Source organism: Hibiscus syriacus, unplaced genomic scaffold (assembly GCF_006381635.1).
Source record: "Hibiscus syriacus cultivar Baekdansim isolate YM2019G1 unplaced genomic scaffold, ASM638163v2 tig00112632_pilon, whole genome shotgun sequence".
In the NCBI taxonomy this organism is placed as follows: Eukaryota; Viridiplantae; Streptophyta; class Magnoliopsida; order Malvales; family Malvaceae; genus Hibiscus; species Hibiscus syriacus.
In genome coordinates this window covers 48,465-72,058 of record NW_024063371.1, presented here as the reverse complement: position 1 = coordinate 72,058, position 23,594 = coordinate 48,465, and the positions used below count along the sequence as shown (strand labels likewise).

At 32.8% G+C, this 23,594-nt stretch overlaps 3 protein-coding genes and 1 pseudogene across 3 annotated transcripts; 1 reads left to right on the top strand and 3 right to left on the bottom strand.

Annotated features, from left to right (window-relative positions):
• Positions 1 to 5,023: 5,023 nt before the first annotated feature.
• Positions 5,024 to 8,462, bottom strand: LOC120182164 (ADP-ribosylation factor 1). The gene is made up of 8 exons (XM_039187158.1): positions 8,112 to 8,462; positions 7,956 to 7,994; positions 7,711 to 7,773; positions 6,990 to 7,008; positions 6,296 to 6,407; positions 5,812 to 5,859; positions 5,447 to 5,577; positions 5,024 to 5,266 (listed from the first exon to the last, which is right to left on the bottom strand). Exons 1-8 carry the CDS (start codon positions 8,212 to 8,214, stop codon positions 5,242 to 5,244), a joined length of 540 nt encoding a protein of 179 aa, XP_039043089.1. The 5' UTR covers positions 8,215 to 8,462; the 3' UTR covers positions 5,024 to 5,241.
• A 1,322-nt stretch (positions 8,463 to 9,784) lies between these two features.
• On the bottom strand, positions 9,785 to 10,226 carry LOC120182117 (uncharacterized protein At4g14100-like). The gene is made up of 2 exons (XM_039187130.1): positions 9,923 to 10,226; positions 9,785 to 9,789 (listed from the first exon to the last, which is right to left on the bottom strand). The coding sequence occupies exons 1-2, from the start codon at positions 10,224 to 10,226 to the stop codon at positions 9,785 to 9,787; spliced, it is 309 nt and encodes a 102-aa protein (XP_039043061.1).
• Positions 10,227 to 11,521: 1,295 nt separating this feature from the next.
• LOC120182116 lies at positions 11,522 to 13,635 on the bottom strand (annotated as a pseudogene).
• A 2,412-nt stretch (positions 13,636 to 16,047) lies between these two features.
• Positions 16,048 to 18,305, top strand: LOC120182115 (pentatricopeptide repeat-containing protein At5g64320, mitochondrial-like). Its single transcript, XM_039187129.1, has one exon. It carries the CDS (start codon positions 16,164 to 16,166, stop codon positions 18,303 to 18,305), a length of 2,142 nt encoding a protein of 713 aa, XP_039043060.1. The 5' UTR covers positions 16,048 to 16,163.
• The last annotated feature ends 5,289 nt before the right edge of the window (positions 18,306 to 23,594 follow it).

Here is a 23,594-nt window from a genome sequence, read left to right as displayed (position 1 = left end):
AATGGCTTGAGGGAGAATTTGGCTACTTTTTCCCACCACTAATGGTGTGGGAAAATTAGGGTTTCGTGGCACTCATCTCTTTCATCCTTTGCAAACAAGCATATTCAACTGTTAGGAAAAACAAAAATATTGAACAAAAAGCTTTGCAAGATTGATGGACCGACCCTTGTGGGCACATCTATGTGATAAGCAAGACATGCCTACGTGGGGCACTTAAACCATACACATTAAATATATGCATCCAAGGTGTGATATTTGGGTTTCATAAAGGGATAAAATACATGCTTTAAAAGACACCCAACTTTCATAAGGGTCTACCTTGATCAGTTGATAAATAATATTTTGTATGACCAATAATTTCAATATAATAAACTAAAAAAAGTTCACAAAACTTTTTATATAACTGAAGTTAACTATCAAATTTGTTAATAACGTTAATCATCATAACTTTTTTGAATATAAATAAGTATAGATTTTCAATAAATTAAAGGTAAAATGCCAAAATTAGCCCCCAACATTTACCAAAATTATCATTTTGCAACATATTCTATGTAGAGCATTTTGGCCCCACCATTTTATTTTAGGGCAAAAAGGGTCATGACATTTGACAGAATAATCACTATGTCCCTTATGATTTTTTATGGGTCATTTTAGTCCTCAACGTTTCATTTTAGTTTAAAAAGCTCCTATTTTGGAGCGTTAATCGCGTGTTAACTAATGATTTTTATCTATAGAGGGAGTTTTTTTGCCCCAAAGTGAAACGTTGGGGCCAAAATACTCAAAAAAAAAATAGGGGCCAAAATGATCATTTTGGTAAATGTTGGGGGCTATTTTTAGTATTATGCTTAAATTAAAATGATTATAAGGTAATAAATATTCAAAATCTTTCTTAACTATTAGCAATACACTATTAGCAATACACAACCTACAGATGCATCTGAGACTTCTCTTTTATATATTCAAACCCAAGTCCTCTAACGATAAAAACACTATCTTTTATTGCTGAGACCACTCGGTAGATACATAATTATATTTTATTAAACATTAGAAATCTCATGTTTATTTTTTTTTCTTGGTATGAAGTGGAACCGACGAAATTGATAATGATAATGTATATCTAAGATTTCTTTATCCTTGTCGATAATCTCCATAGCAAATAATTAAAAGCTTTTAGTTGACACATCATTCCGATTTTAGATTATGGGTTAAATACTCACGGAGATATGATTCCATAAATAAAATTAATGAGTGGTAACGACCGTAATATTACTATTCATAAAATTATTTTGCAAGGACCTACGCATTATTACAAGAAAACGCATTGAAGACAAACATGAGCATAGCCCACTTTCAACTACAATCATAAATGCAAATTTTGGTCTCATGACTCATCCTTATCTCAACGTTCAATAAATTGAAGCATTAGCTTCAGGTCATTAGGTGGCGATTAAATGCCATTGGAATCATTGAGAAAGACGGGCGAATCATCATTTTGATATTAAACGTTTATACTATTGATATTCATAGTGTTCAGCTTCGTAACTTGAATAAATAATAATAATTCTTCTACTACCGTTGATCAATATTTTTACCCTTGGAAAGGCACCCACATTTTTTTATTCACTTAAATGACAGAAGGAAGAGACAAAATAAAAGCCAAAAGGCATTGATTCAAACCTTTACAGCATAAAAGGAAAAAGCTGTGTATAACTGTAAACTGTGACGGGTACAAATTAGATACAGCTCCGAAAAGGCTGCCCACAGCTCAAATGTTGAGGGGAATTTAGAGTTGAATAGGGGGGCAGACTGACCAAAAATCTCAGTACTTGAGATTTTGTGTTTGTTTTTACGAGAAATGGCGTTTCAAACATGCGCCCCGTACCCTCCCGTTAGAAGCTGAACCCTAAACCCATATATCACCCAACCTTGTCGCCTAGCCCAATGACAAATCATGCTGCCCTTTGCCTACAACTTTGTGGCTCCTGTTATGCTCAAGTTGAATAATTACCAAATTAAAGGTAGGAAGTAGGAACCAAGTCATGATTCTAGTTTAAAATGGGTAAAGTATAATTAATAATACAAAATGAAGGGGTTAAAATTAAAATAAACTAAAATTTAAAGAGCTAAATAAGTATTTGTCCTTATATTTTTAATGATAAAAAGATTAAATTACACTTTTAGTACTTAAACTATCAATTTTGATTACTTTAGTACCTAAAATTTCAATTTTCTCAAAATCACACCTAAAGTTTAGTTTTTGTTTCATTTTAATACCCATATTCAAAATTTAATGTTATATTTTGGTTTTTTTTTGAAAGTTTAGGTACTAAAACGAATCAAAATTGGTAGTTTAAGTACTAAACGTATTAAGTTTGGGGGTACTAAAACGGTTATTCGACTATTCATGATGTTCTAAACTCGTACCTTTTCGTTAAAAAATTGATTGTCGTCTGAGTTGAACATTAACATGATGATTTTGATATGATAGTTGTTTTAGATTCTGAGATCATATTTTATCATATCACAGTCAACAAACTAACGTTCAGCTCAGATACCGTCAATTTTAAATGGAAAATGACGAGTTTGGAACATAATGAATAATCATATGACTGTTTTATAATTTTAATACTAGAATGACTTAACAAAACAATACTCTATAGTCAGAATATCATTTTATAACTTTTAATAGTCAAAGAATTAATCAAAAATAACCATATAATCGGGGACCATATGTATACTTTACCTAATGTTAGATGTTGAATATAAATACAGTAAATATATTTGTCGTTAACAAATAAAGACATAACTATAAACATATCGAATTTCTCCTCTATTTTGTTCGGACATTTTGTTAGGGATTACGACGGTTTTTGTTATTTGAATGTGTTCCGTTCACACATGAAATTGAGGTGCATATTGCATGGAAAACATAGATTCGTGGTGGCCGGTCGGCTAAGCAGCCTAACTTTTTGGCAATGAGAGGCTTCCCAATGTCAACCGCTTAACCTAATTTATAGCTATTTCATTATTCAATGCCCAACATTTTCAAGAAGTAAATAGTTAAAGTTGTACGTAGAAGGAAAAAAAACTTTGACTAACGTGGTCATTGTATTATTTTTTTCTTCTTAATATGGTATTTCAACTTAGAAAATAAATCTAATGTGACCTTCTGATCAACCTTTTTCTTCTGTTGACCATTGCAAAGCTGATGTGACAGTCCACGGTGATGACATGGTAGCCTAGGGTGGCAGATTAATGAGGCGGATGACATAGCAGATTGACTAAATTGGTAACTCAATGTTAGCATCACGACGAAAAACGTTGGTCAAAGAGTCACATTGAGTTTATTTTCTAAATTATAGAACCACGTTGAGAGAGAAAAATAATACAATGAGCTCTGGTGACTTTTTACCAGAACCTTTAAAACTATGTTTCGACTTAACCCGACAATCAAAAGACGCCCCTAGTCCCAACTTTGTGAAGGGATTAGGCTGAAGTTGTTTTCATTCATTTCGTTGAAGAATTAATATTTTGTCAAAGCAATAAATGTTTAAAAAATAGACAGACCACTTACAAATAAATCAGCTGTAATGAAGTCTTGACAAATATGCATGTATGTGCATTAATGCTTTACCCTCTAAATAACCAATTTAGGCAACAACAAAAAAAATGACAACCCTCTTAGGTTCACCTAAAACCATGCTCTCAGTTTATGTTAACCTAAACCCTGAAAACAAATAATAATATTTTTTTTACGACAACTACTTGGTCTAGTAAGATGAGGTATTAGATCTCTTAAGCAAGGTTAGAGGTCCGAACCCTGACGTTTGTGAATAGAACAAACTGGGTTGGGAGGGTCGCCCTCGCCTCTACAATACCCGATTTGAATTAGTCTATTAATAGATAAGATACCCATGATTAATTCAAAAAAAAAAAATTTTTGGTTTTTATTTTCAAGGACCACAATAATGCTGCGTTTGGCAATACAGAAGAAAAATGAAAACAAAGAAGGAAACCTGCTTTACACCACAGGTTTTAGTCCACCAGTGCTAGCTGTATGAAACAATTGGATTGCAAACAAGAAATTCGTATGTATGGTCCATGGAATAGTTTGGATCATTCAATTGTGAGCATGATTGAGTAGTTGACTAGGGGGAAACAAAAAAAAATCATTGAAGGAAAGGTTGTAAATATGAAATTTGAATTCTATACTTATTAGGTATCTTCTTATATAAGTTAATTTATTTCAACTATTTGTTGGGTTAACTACGTGATTGATCGCTTTCGTTTATGTTTTATCCACTTTTTTTTACTGATTTCGAAAAACATAATATATTGTACTCTTACTTTTATTTAATTAAGATGTAGTCACTTATAGTTAGCTGCCGTTAGATTTTTAATGGATTGTTATGTCACATAGTAAACATATAAATTAAAAAAGGATAAATTACACAAATAGTCACTAATATTTGAATAATTTTTTTATTTTCATACTGAAAATTTTAAAATAACAAATTATTTGATTGTTAAATACACCCCTCTAAGCGGTTTCTTCACCCCTTACTCCACACTGCCCATTAAAGAGTCAAAGAATGCCTAGAAAAATAAAAGTCATGAAAAAGAAAGAAAGAAAATACACCTTTGGATTGAAAATTTTCTAAACTTTCTCACCCTTGATTTCTCGTCTTCATTAGTATGAAATACTTAATCAAATTTCTATGGCCCGCTTTTCAGAGAGAATAATAGAAGAATCATAAGGAACTATTTGATGACTTAATGACTAATTTGTTAATTTTGAAATTTTAATGGGAAACAAAAATTTATTCAAACATTAATTACCACTTGTGTAATTTACCCTTTTTAATTAGTGATTATTCAGTGACCAAATCTTAAATAAAAACAAAAGTGATCACATTTTAATTAAATAAAAACAAAAGTGACTATATATTATATTTTTTTGATATCAGCAATAAAAAAGCCCTGTGACAGTAACATGACTATTTTTTCCATACTGAAGTTTGCATTAGATGAAAAAGAAATGGTTAAATCTTTAACAAAACTTTTACATATATACCAAATGTTTACCCCACAAAAAGTACTAATAAAACCCAGAAATTTCAGCAGGAACCTTTTCCCACGGATCAAATTTCTATCACATCATCACCATAGCATCGCACGCTCCGGTAGGATGGATCGTGTAGCTGCAACGCTTCCGATTCTTCACGCCAAACGTTAGCCACTTCAGGATTTAAGTGTATTACTCAACCTACAACGATGACCGATAAATTGAACTCCTTTAGGAGTTTAAAGAAGATTGATCAAGCTAGAAGAGAGAGAAGTGTAGAAGGTTCACAGTTTAATTAGGCTAGTGGATTTCAAGGAAGCCTGAATCCTCAGTGACCACAGCAATTTTGCATTCAAGGATAGCATGTGAGTCAAAACTTACCACTCCAAACCTTCGAATAGACCTTCCCCTTTTATTGCTGATGTTTTAAAAATAGCCCATTGTCGGCTTTTTATCTTGTGCAACTCCAAAGACTCTGTAATTGCAGCATCGTCAAGTGCACCTGGGAGATCCTGTATACACCAACAACGTGACATGTATATAATTACAAGAAACTCTGTGATATGCGGTTTCCTATGCTCCAAAATAAGCATAATAAACTGCATATTATTCCCTTTCGGGACAAGGGCCTTTAATTCCTCGTCCATGATCTCCTTCCGCCGCTCAATGTCAACATAAGAAAAAACACCCTAAAAAGGAGAAAGGGGTTCTGCACCAGTCCAACAAGAAAAAAGAATATCCCCAACCTGCTTATTTGCAAAAATCAGAACTGCTGCTCCTCTTAGTTCCTCCTCCTGTAAAAGATTCAGATTTAAAACTAGTCCAGATGTGGCATTATAAAATATATAAAACAAGCATTGACAAACAAACACGGAGACTGTAACCACCAAGCACCAGTTGTCAGTTACAGTCGTATAACCAAGTCATTTAATGGATAGAGAAATCAAAAAGCTTTGGTTTATTTCTTTTTTCACCGGAGAGTACAAACAGAAGAAGAAGTCCTCTGAATTTGCATTCAAATAAATAAATAATATAAAAGGAAAAGATAATACAGCAAAACCATAACAGCCTGATATGCCATTCAAAAATTGAAGATAGTTTATACGAAAATAACATTGGCAGAAGGAATGTTTCCACCTATCCTTCTTGTGAAGCTTCTAAATTACAAAAATTACTACAGTGGAACATGATATACTGTAATTAGGAAGAAATGCATCTTGATGGGTTTACCTCCAAGATTGCATGAAATTCTTCTTTAGCTATCACCAGCCTATCTGTGTCACTTGAATCAACAACATAGATTATAGCTTGGGTATTCGGAAAGTAGCATCTCCAATACGGTCTGTAGAGCAAAATGAAATAAGAAATTAGTGGTTTGCTGTAAAGTTAAAGAAAAACAGAAACCCACTTATACAAACATGGAAATGTTAGTAAACAATCATTACAAAATCTAGGTTCAAATGGCATGGTATATGCATTGCAATCTTTGATATTCTCTCCCTCTGTAAAGCACAGAGTGACTAAGATAACTTGGTATAATTAGCGGCTTTTTAAAGAGATTTGCTTTTAGCAATAATGCAAAAATAAATCCTATTGTCTATCCAATCATAACTTTCATAGGATATGCAGATACTCTTATGGTAATGCGAGTAAAATACCCTTGAAACGCTATGAACTATCCTTGAAAATTTTACAGCTACTGCTTTAAATTGATTCTTTATTATGCACAAATCTTATCTACATAGAGCAAACACTATTTAATTAAATTTCTAAGCAGCCAATGCCCAACTGTAGACTCACAAAGACAACTTTACATAGAGCTTCCACAAACCAAACATCTTAGAAGAAAGTTGCTAGCAGAATATAAATAAATAATGGATGAACTTAAAACCAAAGAAAAATGATGCATGTTCAGGAAAGTTACCTGATACTTGTCTGTCCGCCTGCATCGATAAATGGTAAAGATGTCATCGAGACAAGAAGTTGACAGCACTTATGATAAAATATAAAAGCTCAGAATGATAAAAGAAAGCAAAACTGCGACACAAGGTATGCTAAATTTCATCCCAATACCAAGAGATTAAAATTCCACAACCTCATATTTTTATTTTTGACAAACTTCAGTAGCGTTGAATAACAGCACTTACAACCAGAAAAGAAAAACCAATTCTGTATAAATTTGCAGAAATAGCTTTTGGATTGGTAGCTAGATGCACAATGTCCCATATAAGTCAAAATTTTATTTCATCCTGTTTTGAAAAAGTAAAGCTCTGATGATAAAAAATGATCAGTTCTTTAAATTTGCTAAAAGCTGTTACTTACTATCATGATTTTACAGATGAGATACTAAGAAAAATATATAAAGACGGGGAAAGGAGGCAGACGAATCATGTAACTTGTGAAATGAAAGCTACTTTATGTAGCTGAGATTTACTATTTACAGAAGTCATAATTATCTTCAGTTAAGAAAGCATGGAGGCTCAAATTCTGAGAACACTACCTGTTTGACAAATCTATAAGATTTTACTAAATATATGTGGCGGATTTCTCCATCTCTTTAGCTTCAAGCAATCAAATTGGGACATTATTAAGAAAGTTCACTCCTCATTTTAAAGATCTTGATCAAGAAGTAGTGGTCGGCATACCTAAATCCCAAACTTGAAATTTGATGTTATTGTACTGTACTGTCTCGACATTAAATCCGATCGCTGCACCATCAACAACAAAGCAAAGCAAAGCAAATAGCAGTTCGTAAATATATATATCAAACTCTTTGATCTGCTTAATTGCAAGTACTAACTTCTCCGTAACACATGAAATGCTCAACAAATCCATTTTAAACAAACAAATGAGGAAAATTGATGATTAGAGAGAGAAAAAAATAACTAACTTGGAATAGTCGAGACAACTTCACCCATCTGGAGTCGATCTGCAACCAAAATCATGGAATTATAAAATGTTAATAATGGCAATTGTTCATTTCATAAACCCCGAAATAAACAAAATGAGAATCACCAAAAACACAAAAAAGGAAGAGAAATAATACAGAGAATGGTGGTTTTGCCGGCATTGTCAAGGCCGAGAACAAGGATCCGAGCCTCCCTGTTACCAAACATAGAAGAGAACAATTTTGTAAACAGTATACCCATATCGTTAAATATAGAAAATATGGTCTCTCAGAGCATAAATCTGGGATCCGATCTGCAAAGCAGCACCCCTTCTTTGTTTTCCTCCCTGTACAAAAGGAGAGGGCCTGCTTGCAAGAGGAGTTGAGATCCCGAGAGGGTGAAATCGAGAAATCGAGAAATAGAGGCGGTTAACTGTGAAGAATGAAATTTTCCTCTCTTTTTTATCCCTTTTTTGGCGCTTTTCTAATGTTTTCCTGGGAATCGAATCGAATCGAAATGGAGACAAAATGAGGAGGGAAGCAACAAAGAAGAAGGAATGGAGTGGAATTCTGTGCGATACGGAACTGCTAAAGAAAATACGCTATTGGGCCACGTGTTACTTTAGGAAAAGTGTTTGGATTTTGTAAGATGCTGACGCGGTTACATCTAGACTGCAGTCCTTGAATTGTGGAGAGATATATAACGGCTACAGTTACGAGATATAATTCAGGGTAAATTACACGTTTAGTACCAAAACCATTACTTTCGTTCCATATTTGTCACCTATCTACTTTTAATTACAAAAATCATGCCAAACGTTACGTTTTTATTTCATTTTGGTCACAAACTATTATAAAACTAACAATGATTATGATGTTTCACCATAAGGTAATGCCATGTCATCATTGATCTTTTTTAAATACCAAGTTAGTTGTATTGTTAATTTTTTTTAATAACGGAGGAACAATATGAAATTAAAACGTAACATTAAGAACAATTTTAAAAAATAGTTGTGTGACCAAAATAGAACAAAAAGGATAGTGTACTAAGCATGTAGTTTACCTTATAATCTATTAATTAGATAGTTAAGATTATGATTAATTTTTTTATTTTAAATTGTAGTTATTTGATTAATATAATTTTTATTTTTTTATTCACATCTTTCATACTAAATAAATGTTATATAATTATATTTTATCATATTTATGTATGGAATAAAACATTTAAAATTATGTAATAATTATTATTTTACGGGGTATGTGACTATCTTGAAGGTGTGTTTTATCATTAAATACGTGATTAAAGGTTTTACATATGTCACATTTTATTATTCAATGATAATTAAGGTACTAAACCTGTAGTTTATTTTAAATAATAATAGGGTAATTTACGCATTTAATACTTAAATTATCAGTTCTGGTTCATTTTAATACCTAAATTTTTTTTATTTTTTCAAAATCATACATGAAGTTTAGTTTTTGTTTCATTTTAGTCTGTTTAAATTTAATATTAAAATTTGATTTTTTTTAAGTTTATGTTCTGAAAAGGACCAAAATTGATAGTTCAGGTATTAAATGAGTTAAGTTTTAAACGGTGAGGGTACTAAAATGAAACAAAAACTAAACATTAGGTATGGTATTGAAAAAATTGAAAGTTTAGGTACTAAAACGGACCGAAACTGATAGTTTAAGTACTAAATGCGTTGTTTTTCCATAATAATAAGATGGGAAGTAAAATATAATGGAGGGATAAGACTTATTTATCAATTTCCAAAACTATCCGAACTTTAAAATGTAATTAAACCAAAAAAAATTGATGGGACAAAACCCTCTCAACCTGCAAGTAGTTCCAAATTAACTTACAATGGACAGGAATTTTATGAGTTGACATGTATAATTTATACATAATTGTTCAAAATATCAGATAAAGTCGTATGAATTCAGGATGTAAACTTTGAGCATTAACTTACCAGCAGAGAAATCCCAGCGAACTGGCCTCCTAGTAGCAACATCTTCACAGTGCCAGATAAAATCCACTTTCTCCCACACATTACTAAGAAAACCATCCTTGAGTTGAGTCCCCACATAATTAGCTCCATCGAGAAAATCAGGCCAGGGAATCCCGATCCCAAAATCAATGGCATCGCATGTTCCATTGATGGCCAGTGTGTAGTACAAGGTGGTCCTATTGTTCCACTCCACCTCGTAAATGTAATGCCCGAGCTGCTGCTGTCTCGGATAGAAATTGCGGCCTTTCGGCCAGTCATACCACATGTCGGGTACAAGGAGAAGGCAGACTCCAACCCAGTTTGCTTCATTCGCAATGATCAAAATTCGAACCCCTAAGCTTGCTTAAGGGATCTAGTACCTCATCCCACTAGACCAACTGATTGTTGGTGATCAATGCATTTATCATAGTTATAAAAATGATATATAAATTATGAATAATAAGTATCCTATAAATGGAGTCGATATCTTTTACAGATTTAAAAAGAAGAAGAAAGCATGTTTGTGCTTGTCTTTTCTCTCAACCCAAGAATCTATGCATTGACATAGGAACACTTGCATTTCATCATCAAAAAGACCAAAGCTTAAGACTTATTGAGTGAGAGCTGTTAAAGGGTGGGGATCAGTCCTTTGATAACAAGATAAGCTTAGATACTTGTGCATACCAGTATATTAATGAGGTGGAATTATTGATGCTAATTGCAAACTAATTTGTCTGGTTAAATTAACTTCAAGGTGGATCTGTTAATACTTTTTCTAATCAAAGTACAAGAGATGCATGTAAATCAACTAACCTCATTGAGATTTTAGTTTAAACCAACCAGTAAGCTCATAAAATATCGACACAAAGACAGCAGTGTAATCCTTGTAGTATCAGGACTTTGGGGTCTGCAATCTGTGTATAAAAAAAGGGATTTGTAGGCCAATTGCTGCCTAGATACGTTGGAAAAAGGTGTTCCAAGCATTGCTTCTTCTGAGGAACATGCAGAGTAAATTCGTTCAGTTCATTTATGTAGAATGATAAGTTTAGGCTCCATATCCCCATGGAAGGGACTAACGTAAAGTTAATGTACCTTCCTTGGGCCTTCTTCGTCTAGGGATTGGGTCTTGTCCTTTTTGACCACTTCTTTCAGCTCCAGGCTCAATCACCTAAATATTTTAACATATTAAATATCAGTCGATGTTATTTGGTTTAAACTCTCTGCTTGTAGTTTTTTAAGTAATTAATCAATCCATTTAGCTTTTGTGTACGCATTAGGGTGAATATTAGGCGTGATAGTAAGGACAATAACTACGTTCAAACACATTCTTTTCTATCGTCTGAACCAAGTAAACCGATCCCTCACATATTATACATAAAAGATTTATTCATCCAACCAAGTAAAATTTAGGATAAATTATGCACCTAATCTATCAATTTTGGTCTGTTTTAATACCTAAACTTTCATTTTTGTAAATCATACCTAATTTTTTTTATTTCAGCGCTCTGTTGTTAAAATTAAAAGTTTAGGTACGAAAATGAACTGAAACTGGCAATTTAGGTACTAAAAGTGTAGTTTACCCTAGAATCTAAATGGTTTGATACATTTGATGATCTGACTGCCCCGAATGCAAAATTCCCCGGACTGGTTACGTGGAAGCGAGGCCCCAGTTTCGGGATCCACAATCTTCATTTCAGCATTCCTCACCACGGTGTCACATGCACCAGATTTTGTGTCCCGCGGTTCTTTCGCAAAAGCCAAGTTCATGGTCAGCACTGGCCCCGCCTCCGTCATGCCGTAGCCCTGTACTCACCACCACAAACCCATGAATATTGCAGTTAGTCCCCTAGCCAACACCAAAATGCATATTAATGCCATACTCATTTTCTTTGTTGGGTGGTGCTGGATTCGGTCATGCTTTTGCCTTTATTATAAACAGAACTCGGTAGGTCAATTTCGTTTCAATTTATTGCATCACCGGCATTTATTAGAGGAAAGCAATATCGGTGGTTTAATATTTTGGAAATAAAATTATTTTGGTCCAGAAAATTTGGAAGGAAATTATTGAGATTTTTTTTGTGGTTTTATCCTATAAGAATGAAAATGAAGAAAGCTGACATCTCTAAATTATTAGTCCTTCAAGGACCCACGAAAATAAGAAACATGGCTATGCTACCCCCATCTGGCAGACTTTTAGAGGCTCAAGAGTTTAATTTATAAAATTTTAGAAGGATGATAATATATTAATAATATATGATTGTTCGTTATAAACATATTAACGTCAAACTTAATTATGTTACCGTCCCAGTTTAGCGTTGGGAAGCCTGGCTCTAACAACAGGGGCGGATCCAGGGGTTACTAGGGGTAATACAAGTAATCTCTTAAATTGTGAGGAACATTGATTAAATGTTATTATTTTAATATTTTTATATATATATTTTGTGAGTTTTAGGTAGAATTCCTATATTTCAGTTAAATTCTTATAGAAAAAAAATTTATACAACAAAATTGTCTACCTAGTGTTAATTTTTTCTATTTTTTTTTAATTAATACAAGTGTCACCTTTAATATTGTGTCACCCCTAAAAAAATTTATAAGAATTTTTTTGTACAACCCCTGAATTTTTGTCCTGGGTCTGCCCATATTTAACAGCATCCTCCAGCTCCTTTCCCATTGGAGCAGCTCCGGACATCACCATCCGGATAGACGAAAGGTCGTATATATCGACGTCCGGAGTCTTGGCGATGGCCACAACGATGGGCGGAACGAAAGGGGCGATGGTTACCTTGTATTTCTCCACAAGCTCCATTAACGTCACAATGACACAATCTCGAACTTTTGCATGATGAAGATGGCAGCCCCTACTCTCAGAGAGCAAAGCAGCACGGAATTGAGTGAATATATGTGGAACAAAGGCAGCACGCAGAGAATCACATCTCTCTCGTAGAAACAAAGGTTGGGATTCTCTCCGTCGACCTGTTGAGCCACGACGAGTATGGAAGCGCCACGACATCGTCGGGATTGATCTCGACGGCTGGGATTTCATCATCCTCGTCTGCCCGATCTGTCAACCCCGAGAAATGCAAACAACCCTCCGGTAGATTACCTTTCTTCATGATCATGATGTCGTTTTCTTCAGCGAAACTCTTCACTTTCTCCGCGTAAACCGCTTGGGTTACAAGCAGCTTAGTTTTTGACTCCGTCGCCTGTTCCGCGATCTCCGCCGGGGTGTGAAAGGGATTGGCGGTAGTGCTTATCGCTCCTCGGAACGATGCACCGGGGAAAAAACACGAATTCCGGCGAGTTCTGAAGCAAAAGCATGATAACATCCCCCTGTTGGATGCCGAGTTTGTTGAGCCCGGCTGCCACTTTCCGAGACGTGAGCTCGACTTCAGCATAAGAATATACTCGACCAGTAGGACCATTGATCAAGCATGGACGATCTTTAAACTGGGAAATGTTCTGAAAGCAGTAAGCGTGCAAAGGGAGGTGATTTGGGATGCAAATGTCAGGGAGGGTGGACCGGAAGATGAAATATTGCCGGTCTGGTTTGGCCTCCATTGTTGGGGAGAGTTAGAAAAAGAAGTGAAGTCGGGTGAAAGTATAGGGGAAATAAAAAGCGAGAAGAAGGTGTGTGTTTGGTCGTTTGCTTTTGGCTGGTCTGGTCTGGTCGGTTTGAGTTTTGGTTGGGGTAATATACAGGTAGGTAATGGTAGAGGGAGCTGCTTTGATTAACAAGTTTACAATTTTCAAGTCCCCAATACTTTTCTTTTGGGCAACAAGTCACCTATTGTCTCATTTCGACAAGAAATTATTTGAACAAATAAGGATATCAATTAATTAAAACACTATATCTAAATAGTCTGTCAAATTTACCAACATTCCTATATTTTCCTTTTTCTTAATATTCCTTACCTTTGTAATAAATATTTGGGTAAAGTACATAAATAGTCGCCTGACAATAGGATATTGTTTTATTAAGTCCCCTAACTGTTAAAAGTTAGAAAATTATCCTCCGACTATAGGGAGTTACTTTGTTGAGTCCATTAACCATTAAAAGTTACAAAATTGTCAACTAACTATTCATTATGTTCCAAACTCGTCCTTTTTTAGTAAATAATTTGATGGCAGCCTGAGTTGTATGCTAACATGTTGACTCATATACGATAAAATATGATCTCATAATCTCAAACGATTATCATATCTCAGTCAGCATATTAACGCCCAACTCAGATGATCGTTAACTTTTTAATGGAAAATGACGTGTTTGGAACATAATGAATAGTTGAGTGACAATTTTGTAACTTTTAATAGTCGGGGGACTCAACAAAGCAACTTCCTATAGTCGAGGGATCATTTTGTAACTTTTAATAATCAATGAACTCAATAAAGTATCTTATAGTCAGAGATCATTTATGTAATTTACCCTAAATATTTCTCTAAACAATTTACTTTTTTATTTGCTCTATTTTGCATATATTTTCTTTAACTAATTTGAAACTCCAAAAAGTAAAAAAAAAAAAGGTAAAATATTAAATGTAAGAACGAGGATTCGAATAAATTATACTTGAAGAATGAGTATAATGCACCAATTATCGATGGTCAATAGAGGTGAGATATATCTCTAATCCATCTTATTTGTGCACCATTCGATCATGATTCAAAATTTTACATTGTTTACATAGAACATGAATACAAGGTTATAAATTGTTTGGAAGAACTTAATAGAACAAGTATTTTAAGACTTATGATAATAATACACTTCCAAATGATTCCTGTAAACATTACAAGTTATAAAATGATCCTTAGCCTACAAAATATTATTTTGTTGAGTCTCTCGACTGTTAAAAGTTATAAAATGGTCACACAACTATTCATTATATTCCAAACTCATCATTTTATGTTAAAAAGTTGATGTTATTCTAAGTTGAACGTTAACCTGCTGACTATGATAAGATAAAAATATAATCACATAATATCAAACGATTATCATATCCTAACCAGCATGTTAACGTCCAGCTTGGAGAACCGCCAATTTTTTAACGAAAAAGGACGAGTTTGAAACATAAAGAATAATCAGGTGATCATTTTGTAACTTTTAATAGTCGATGAACTTAATAAAGAAACATTCTATAGTAGGTGGATTATTTGATAATTTTTAATAATTGAAAGATTTAATAAAGAAACATTCTATAGTAGGGACTTAATAGTTGAATGACTATTTTATTATTTTTAATAAAATAATATCCTATAATTAAGGACCATTAGTATACTTTACCCAAAAATATGATCTTGGTAAGTATATTGTTTGATAAATTTGGGAGATAATGGGGGTTTGGTCAGAGCTATGAACAAAATTTTACAGACAGCAGCAATGAGGTCACATATCCGAATCTGAAGCCTACGGGAAGTGTTCTATGGTGGTAGATAACACAACTCGCCTACCATGTTTGACGCTGAAATTGTTAATTCTTTATGCAAATCAATCTGCTTGATCTAATGGGATAAAGAATTAGATTTTTTTTAGATAAAATTAAAGGTTTTAATTATGACGTATTCATTTCGCATACTAAATTCTCTGGTTTTATCTATCAAAATTAGGGATTGATATGGGTCAGATTTCAATCGACATGATATTAAAAATTATATATCTTTCATCTGACTTGACTTGAGAGTTATATATTTTTCGCTCGAACTCGATCTGATTTTTTGAAAGTTAAATATCACTTAATTTGTGTACACATTTTTAAAAATTTATATGTATTTATCATTAGAATTCATATTTATATATTTTACAAGTTTTAAATCTTTCAAAAATAAATTTTTTATCTTTAAAATATAATAAATCATATAATTTGCATATTTAAGACTTAGGTCGGTCCGGATTAAGCAAGACAAAGTCTTGAAAACCAGAAGTGTAACAAAAAAAAACTAATGTTTCGAAAAAGAAAGAACCAAAGATTAGGTGCCAAACTGAAAACATGATATAGTTGGAGGTCCAATATCAACATTAAGCATTACTTCCATATGCTCTTACCTCTTCGGATTTGCCAGGCAAAACCCAAAATCCCGACCTTTTTAAAAACAGTTGCTGATCGTACGCCGCGGAAGCCGAAATCAAAGCTCAATCGCGGTACCTGAGAGCATTACAACAATGTTTTTCCAGAAATTATCGTCGGAAAAAAGGTAAGTTTGCTGATTTTGGAGCTACCCATTTAGAGTAATGTTGAGAAGATCGAAAAAACTTGCATTTCATGTCAGAAAAAACCTACAATCTGTTTCTAAAACCCCATGTTCAGCTTTCTCATCTGGGCATCATTCCCAGAGCAATCAACCAGATTCTGAAAATGAATGGCAGAAATTACTCAAACCATTTGACCTCGATGAACTTCGAAAATCATTCAATAAGATTACTCCTTATCAGCTTTCAAAATTGCTTGAACTTCCACTTGATGTTCCCACATCTTTGAAGTTGTTTCAATGGGTGGGTTCACAGAAAGGCTATTGTCATACTTTTGACGTGTATTGTGTTCTTATTGAAAAACTTGGGGCAGCTAAGGAATTTAAAGCCATAGATAGGTTGTTGGTGCAAATGAAAGAAGAAGGGATCGTTTTTAGAGAATCCCTCTTCATTTCGATCATGAAATGTTATGGAAGAGCCGGTTTGCCAGGTCAGGCTACTAGATTATTATTGGATATGAAGAGTGTTTACTTTTGTGAAATAACATATAGGTCTTACAATACTGTCTTGAGTATTCTGGTAGCTGGGAATTGTTATAAAGTTACTCCAAATGTTTTTTATAACATGTTAAATAACGGTGTATCTCCTGATATTCTTACATTTGGTTTGGTAATGAAAGCCCTTTGTATGGATAATGAAGTAGATTCTGCATGCTCATTACTTATGGATATGACGAGACATGGATGTGTGCCTAACTCAGTCATTTACAATACTTTGATTCATGCATTGTCGAAAGGCAACAGAGTTATTGAAGCAGTGAAACTTTTGGAGGAAATGTTTCTGATGGGTTGTGCTCCTGATGTTCAGACTTTTAATGATGTTATATATGGCCTTTGCAAGCTCGATCGTATCCATGAGGCAGCGAAAATGGTTGATCGGATGATTCTCCGGGGCTACACCCCTGATGCAGTTACTTATGGGTTGTTAATGCAAGGGCTATGTAAAGCAGGCCAAGTTGATGAAGCAAGGGCATTATTACACAAAGTGCCCAACCCAAATGTTGTTATCATAAACACCCTGATAAATGGATATGTGGCAAGCGGACGTTTTGAAGAAGCTAAAGCTGTCGTGTATGATATCATGTTATGTATTGGCTGTAAGCCTGATGTTTTTACATTTAGCATTTTGATTCATGGACTTTGCAAGCAAGGATGTCTAGGTTCAGCTCTTGAATTGGTTAATGAGATGGAAAGCAAGGGTTGTAAGCCCAATGTGATAACATACTCAATTTTGATTGATGGATTATGCAAGGAAGGTCGGGTGGAGGAAGTTGGTTATGTTCTAAACAGCATGTCAGCAAAAGGAGTGAGCCTGAATACTGTTGTGTATAATACCTTAATAAGTGCACTATGCAAAGGTGGAAAAATCCATGAAGCACGAGATATGTTTGATGAAATGTCAAGAAAAGGCTGTAAGCCTGATATATTTACGTTTAATTCACTAATATCTGGTTTATGCAAGGTCAATCAAATGGAAGCGGCATTGGGTCTGTATCACAACATGATGGTTGAGGGGGTTATTGCCAACAAAGTGACATACAACACTCTGATTCATGCTTTTCTAAGGTGGGGTGAGATCCAGGAAGCACTTAAGCTTGTAAATGAAATGTTATTTAGAGGATGCCCCCTTGATGAAATCACTTACAATGGCCTAATAAAGGCCCTTTGTCGAGCTGGGGCAATCGAAAAAGGCCTGGGATTGTTTGAAGAAATGACAAGGAAAGGATTTGTTTCAAGTAACGTATCTTGTAATATACTGATAGATGGATTTTGTAAGGCTAGGAAAGTCAATAATGCACTCGAATTTCTAAGAGAAATGGTTCATCGGGGTTTAACGCCGGATCTAGTTACCTATAACAGTCTGATAAATGGTCTATGTAGAACCGGACGAATAAGGGAGGCTTTGAGTTTGTTTGACAAATTAGAAGCTGAAGGAATTTATCCTGATGCTATTACTTATAACACTTTGATCAGTTGGCACTGCAAAGAGGGCTTGTTTGATGAGGCCTGTTTATTTATACAAAGAGGTTTGGAGTCTGGCTTCATACCCAATGATGCGACTTGGTTTATTTTGGTCAGCAATTGTGTTAGACATTCAGACGGTGATTTTTTGGTCTCCATTTAATACCTAGAAAGAAATGTATGCTGTTGAAAGCTTCTGTCTTGTTTCGCCTAGCAAGTTGGAAATAATAGGTCTTCAAATCGGTCCCGCCAATGTCCATATTCCCTCCATTTGGATAAATGAACATTTTTTATTCCATATGGCTCTTATGGTTTGATTTGTCCATATTCCCTCCATTTGTCTCCTTGGCATTTTTTTTAGTATGGCATTTCTCTGAAAGAAATCAATTGGTTAGTAAGGCATTTCCCTATAGATTTTAATATTGCGAATCAAGCAACTTCAGCAATTAAACGAATAATTATTATCCTTTGAGGTTTTAGATTCGAACACAACATATGTAAGGGTGTATAAGCGTTTATTGTCAAAAGATTAAAAGTGTCTCGAACATATATTATATTGTCATCACCCATACTACTAAGAAAATATATTATGAATAAAATTCTCATATATTTAAGATATTTTCTTTGTATTTTCTATTAATAATTTACTTTGGTCTCCCAATTATTTTACATTTTTTAAAATTTTATATCTAACATAAAATCTTTTATCCGTATTTAATAAAGTGTGTACACATTTATTATAATGATATAAAAATAGTATTGCTTGATAGAGATTTTTTTGAACAATGGTAACTGAATTTTATTAATGAATTTTATTAATAAAACAATGAAAGGAATCAAATTACAACGCGACAATAGTCATACAAAAATTAAACCTAAAGATACAAAGAAAAACAAAACATCCATTGAGAATGACGGTCAACATAAAAAAAATCTAATAATCTTCATAAAACTCATTGTCTCTGTCGAACGAGACGTTTTACAAAGGATAAAGGAGTGATAAGCGAACCAAACAATTTGACAAACTGCTTTGTTACATATTTTTGATTATATCGGCAAACAACCTTTTATCAAAGAGGATATATGACAATACATGACCACCAACAAACTAATCAGAAAACAACAAATGTCGTGAGGATCTTTGTGCGAGCACCAACACGACCTCAGATGTCTACGAATAACGTACCAAAAACCATAAGAAATATGCCACAAGAACAGAGAAAAAGCATGCCACGAGAGCAAAAAAAATGTGTCACAAAGACAGATATTCTTATTTAAAATTGAAAAAACTCAAGAAAAAAAACAAAATATACAATAAAGAAAAATAAGAAAAATAATAATTATCGACGGTCAATTATGAAATATTAAAATTGGTGCTACCGTTGACTACACAAAAATCAAAAGAAAAGAAGAAGACGAACTTGTTGGATCGAGATTAAATGTTTAGTATTATTTCTCTTATATACAAATAAATATTTATATTATAAGGTAACAGGTAATGGTGAGTGAAATCATATTAAGAAACAGTCAAAGGGTATCAAAAGTATATAGTAAGCCTTATATTTGTAAAATAATTGGCTTATACGATAAGAAAGTCATATGTTGCCTTTTTATATTTAAAAACATCTTTCTACCATTTTTTATTTTTAAAATAAAGTATTTTCTGTTCACCGTGAAAATAAAAATAAAAACGAAGAAATTTGGATTTTAGTGACGTCTGGTCAAGTTGTAGAAATTGACTTACGTACTAGCGGGAGCACTTGGCGTTATTCGATGTAATAATTTTAAGGGTAAACTACGTAACTATGAATTATTTTATTTACCCAAATTTCATGTGTAGGTACGTCTCGACCCTATAAGTATGAATCATATGATTGTTTTACTGAAAAATATCTCAAAATATGTGAATATCGACTGAAATGTTTCGTGTTTCTGACTTTTAATTTTTAATTTGTGGATTTCGGAGCAAATTCCGACAAAATAGATGTCATATTCGAATTTACTGTGTCGAGGTGAAACGACCAATTAAATTTGGAATCGAATGGCCACCTTCTACGACAGTAGTGTCCGACCACTTTTTGTTTTTATTTTATATTAAATAATAATAAGTATCACATCATACAAAAATAATAATAAAATGATCAAAACAATAACAATTCAAAAGTTCAGTGAGTAGATTAAAAAAATTAAAAGTATAACGAGTAAAATAGGAGAGATAATATAAATCAGTGAGGAATGGTGTAATTTACCCTAGTTTTAAAAAAACAAAATTAAAGATGACGTATATTTTGCATTATTCTTAAATTATCGATTTCTAGCTTGCATCAAATGAATCAATGATTAGATTAAGCCGTCATGTTTTTATTTAAAATATTTGTTTGATAATATATATATATATATATATATATATATAAACAATTTTATACGATCTACAATTTATAATATAAAAAACACGAACCAAAAATTCTATTGACTTGTGAAAATAAACGTATATATCGTGTATGTATATGTTTACATTTTGTTTCTTATTGTATTTAGCAATAAGATTTATTCAATTTATGACCTAGACCTATACGTCCATTTTTAATAAAATAAAAGAAGGTAAATAGTCCCCACTATTGGGTATTGCTTTATTAAGTCTCTCGGGTATTAGAAGTTATAAAATGATTCTTCGACTACAGAGTGTTATTTTGTCGAGTCCTTCAACTATTAGAAGTTGTGAATGGTCACCTTAATATTTATTATGTTACAAACTCGTCATTTTTCGTTAAACAATTGATGGTACTTTGAGCTGAACGTTAACTTGTTGACTGTGATATGATAAAATTTGATCCCAAAATCTCAAACGACTATTATATATGGGTCATCATGTTAACGTCTTGCTTAAAAAACCGCTAATTTTTCAACGGAAAATAACGAGTTTAGAACATGATGAATAGTTGGGTGACCATTTTATAACTTTTAATAGTCGAGGGACTCAACAAAGTAACACTCCATAATCGAAGGATCATTTTATAAATTTTAATAGTCAAGGGATTTAATAAAGTAATATCCTAAATGTCGAAGATTAATTGATTTTTAATTTGATTGGTGGCGTTATTATTACAGTAATTTAAATATTTCGAGTCTAATTTTATTTAAGTGTGTAATATATATGTATGTATGTATAGAGATAGGATCATATAATGTAAACTTTTTTTAGTTTTACACAGATTTAGGATGGTTGGATGAGTGAAAACATATTGGTGAGATCAAATGTATGAAATGTGAATATATTTACTGAAAAAAACAAAGAGTTAATCTTAGCCGTATATTTTTACTCGTCTAACAATCTTACATAATGTAAAACTAAAGAGTTTTATATTATGTAAGTGGATCTTAACCCACATGTGTGTATATATATGTATATGGTAGAATAAGCATGTAATATATTAATTTAAGGGTAAAATATACAAATGATCCCCTGACTATAGAATGTTGTTTTATTGAATCCTTCGACTATAAGATATTGTTATGTTGAGTCCCCGACTATTAAAAATTAAAATAATAGCTCAAGTATTCATATATTTTAAACTCATCATTTTTGTTAAAAAAATTACGATCGTCTGAGCTTGATGTTAACATAATGTCTAAGATATGATGATTGTTTGAGATTCTGAGATCATATTTTATTATATCTAATTCATCATGTTAACATCCAACTCAAATTATCATCAAAATTTCAACGAAAAATAATAAGTTTGAAACATACGAATAATCATGTGATTATTTTATAACTTTTAATAATAAGGTAACTCAACAAAGCAATACCTTATAGTTAAATGACTGACTCTGGATCAGGGTTGATGGTTTGGAGTGCTTGGATCGGAGTGTTTGGATCAGAGTGCTTGGATCAGAGTGCCCAAGCCCCTCATGTCCTAGGTTTGAGGGCCATGTGAAGAAAGTCGAGATACAGACTATAGTCGAATGATCATTTTATAACCGTTAATAATCAGGAGACTCAACAAAATAACATTATATAGTTAGATAACCATTTATTTACTTTACCATTGATTTAATTGGTTTTAAGTTGAAGTGATTTATAAATAATTTATAAAATATATTATGAAAAGCACGAAAAAGGCAAATCGCGGCTAGATATGGAGGAATGAAAATAAATTATTTAAGTCGTGAATCATATAAAAGTATAGATTAGGAACTTACAATGAAATTCTTCCCATGTCACATTTAATGTATTTAAAGAACCTTAAGACTTGTGAACATTTTTTGGGGTAAACTATGTAGATAATCTCTTACGTTTAGAGTCTGACCGACTTTGGTCACCGAATTAAAAATTAAGAAAATATAATCCTTAATGTTATTGATCAGTTCGATTTTAGACCATCATCTATTAATTTTCATTACCCCTTTTGTTTAATTATCTAATATGCTTGGGGACTAAAATCGAACGGAAATTGACGACTGAGAAACTAAAATTGGATTGATCATAAATCGAATTAATAACGTTAATGACCATTCTACCCTTAATTATTAAATTGATTATCAAAGTCGGTTAGACAAAAAAAAAACTTAGAGACTACCTGCATAAACGACGCCAACACTTTAAAATAGCCGATTAGCCGGCAGGAAGGAATTTTTTTTAAGATTCGATGATATGTGCTTTTCAGTCCGATTTCGATTTTGGTGAAATTATCTCATTTATTGTCAACAATGATACTTCTAAAATACATTGACTATGTAAAACTGATAAAAAAAATACCCACGCAATTTAATTTAGCTTTTAATTAAAAGACATAAAATAATAAGGGTTAATTACAAGGTTCATCACTTATATTTATATTTTATCCACTTTTTCTCACTCGTGACATGATATTTCGGTATAATCACATATTTGATCCATGCTATTTATATATTCTCCCAATTTAATCATACTTTTAATAAATTAAAATAAATTTAATCCTTCAATCGAATGATATCACGTGTCATGGGTGTCACGTTTCACTATTCGGTTAGAGGATTAACTTTATTTTAATTTAATATATTTATTTTTCACAAATACTTTGACAGTTAGTCATCCAACAAAACAGTGACACGTGGCACGACATGGGATACCAGTGACACACGACACGACACGTGATACCAATGACATATAACATCATTCGATTGAATGATTAAATTTATTTTAAATTATTAAAAATAAAACTAAATTAAGAGAATATATAAATAATATGAACTAAATATGATTATATCAAAATATTTAACAACAATTAACTCGTATTAATCACATATTAGTTAAATAAAAAGTTAGGTTATATATTATGTATATATATATAAACACTTTCCCTTGTATATGATTCGCAGAAAACATGGGAGAGTCCAGGCGAGCCCATCAATCACTAGAAAGTGTAATCAAGAACACCCAATCAAATAATAGAAAAAGAAATAAATGAAT

Bases quoted from the DNA above. Each gene is read 5' to 3' on its own strand.
- LOC120182164 (XM_039187158.1), bottom strand. From the start codon at position 8,214: ATGGGTATACTGTTTACAAAATTGTTCTCTTCTATGTTTGGTAACAGG. The intron at 5,578-5,811 runs GTTGGGGATATT...TGGTGTATACAG, and splicing joins TGATTTTTGCAAATAAGCAG to GATCTCCCAGGTGCACTTGA. The intron at 5,267-5,446 runs GTAAGTTTTGAC...TCATCGTTGTAG, and splicing joins CTATTCGAAGGTTTGGAGTG to GTTGAGTAATACACTTAAAT.
- LOC120182117 (XM_039187130.1), bottom strand. From the start codon at position 10,226: ATGTGGTATGACTGGCCGAAAGGCCGCAATTTCTATCCGAGACAGCAG.
- LOC120182115 (XM_039187129.1), top strand. From the start codon at position 16,164: ATGTTGAGAAGATCGAAAAAACTTGCATTTCATGTCAGAAAAAACCTA.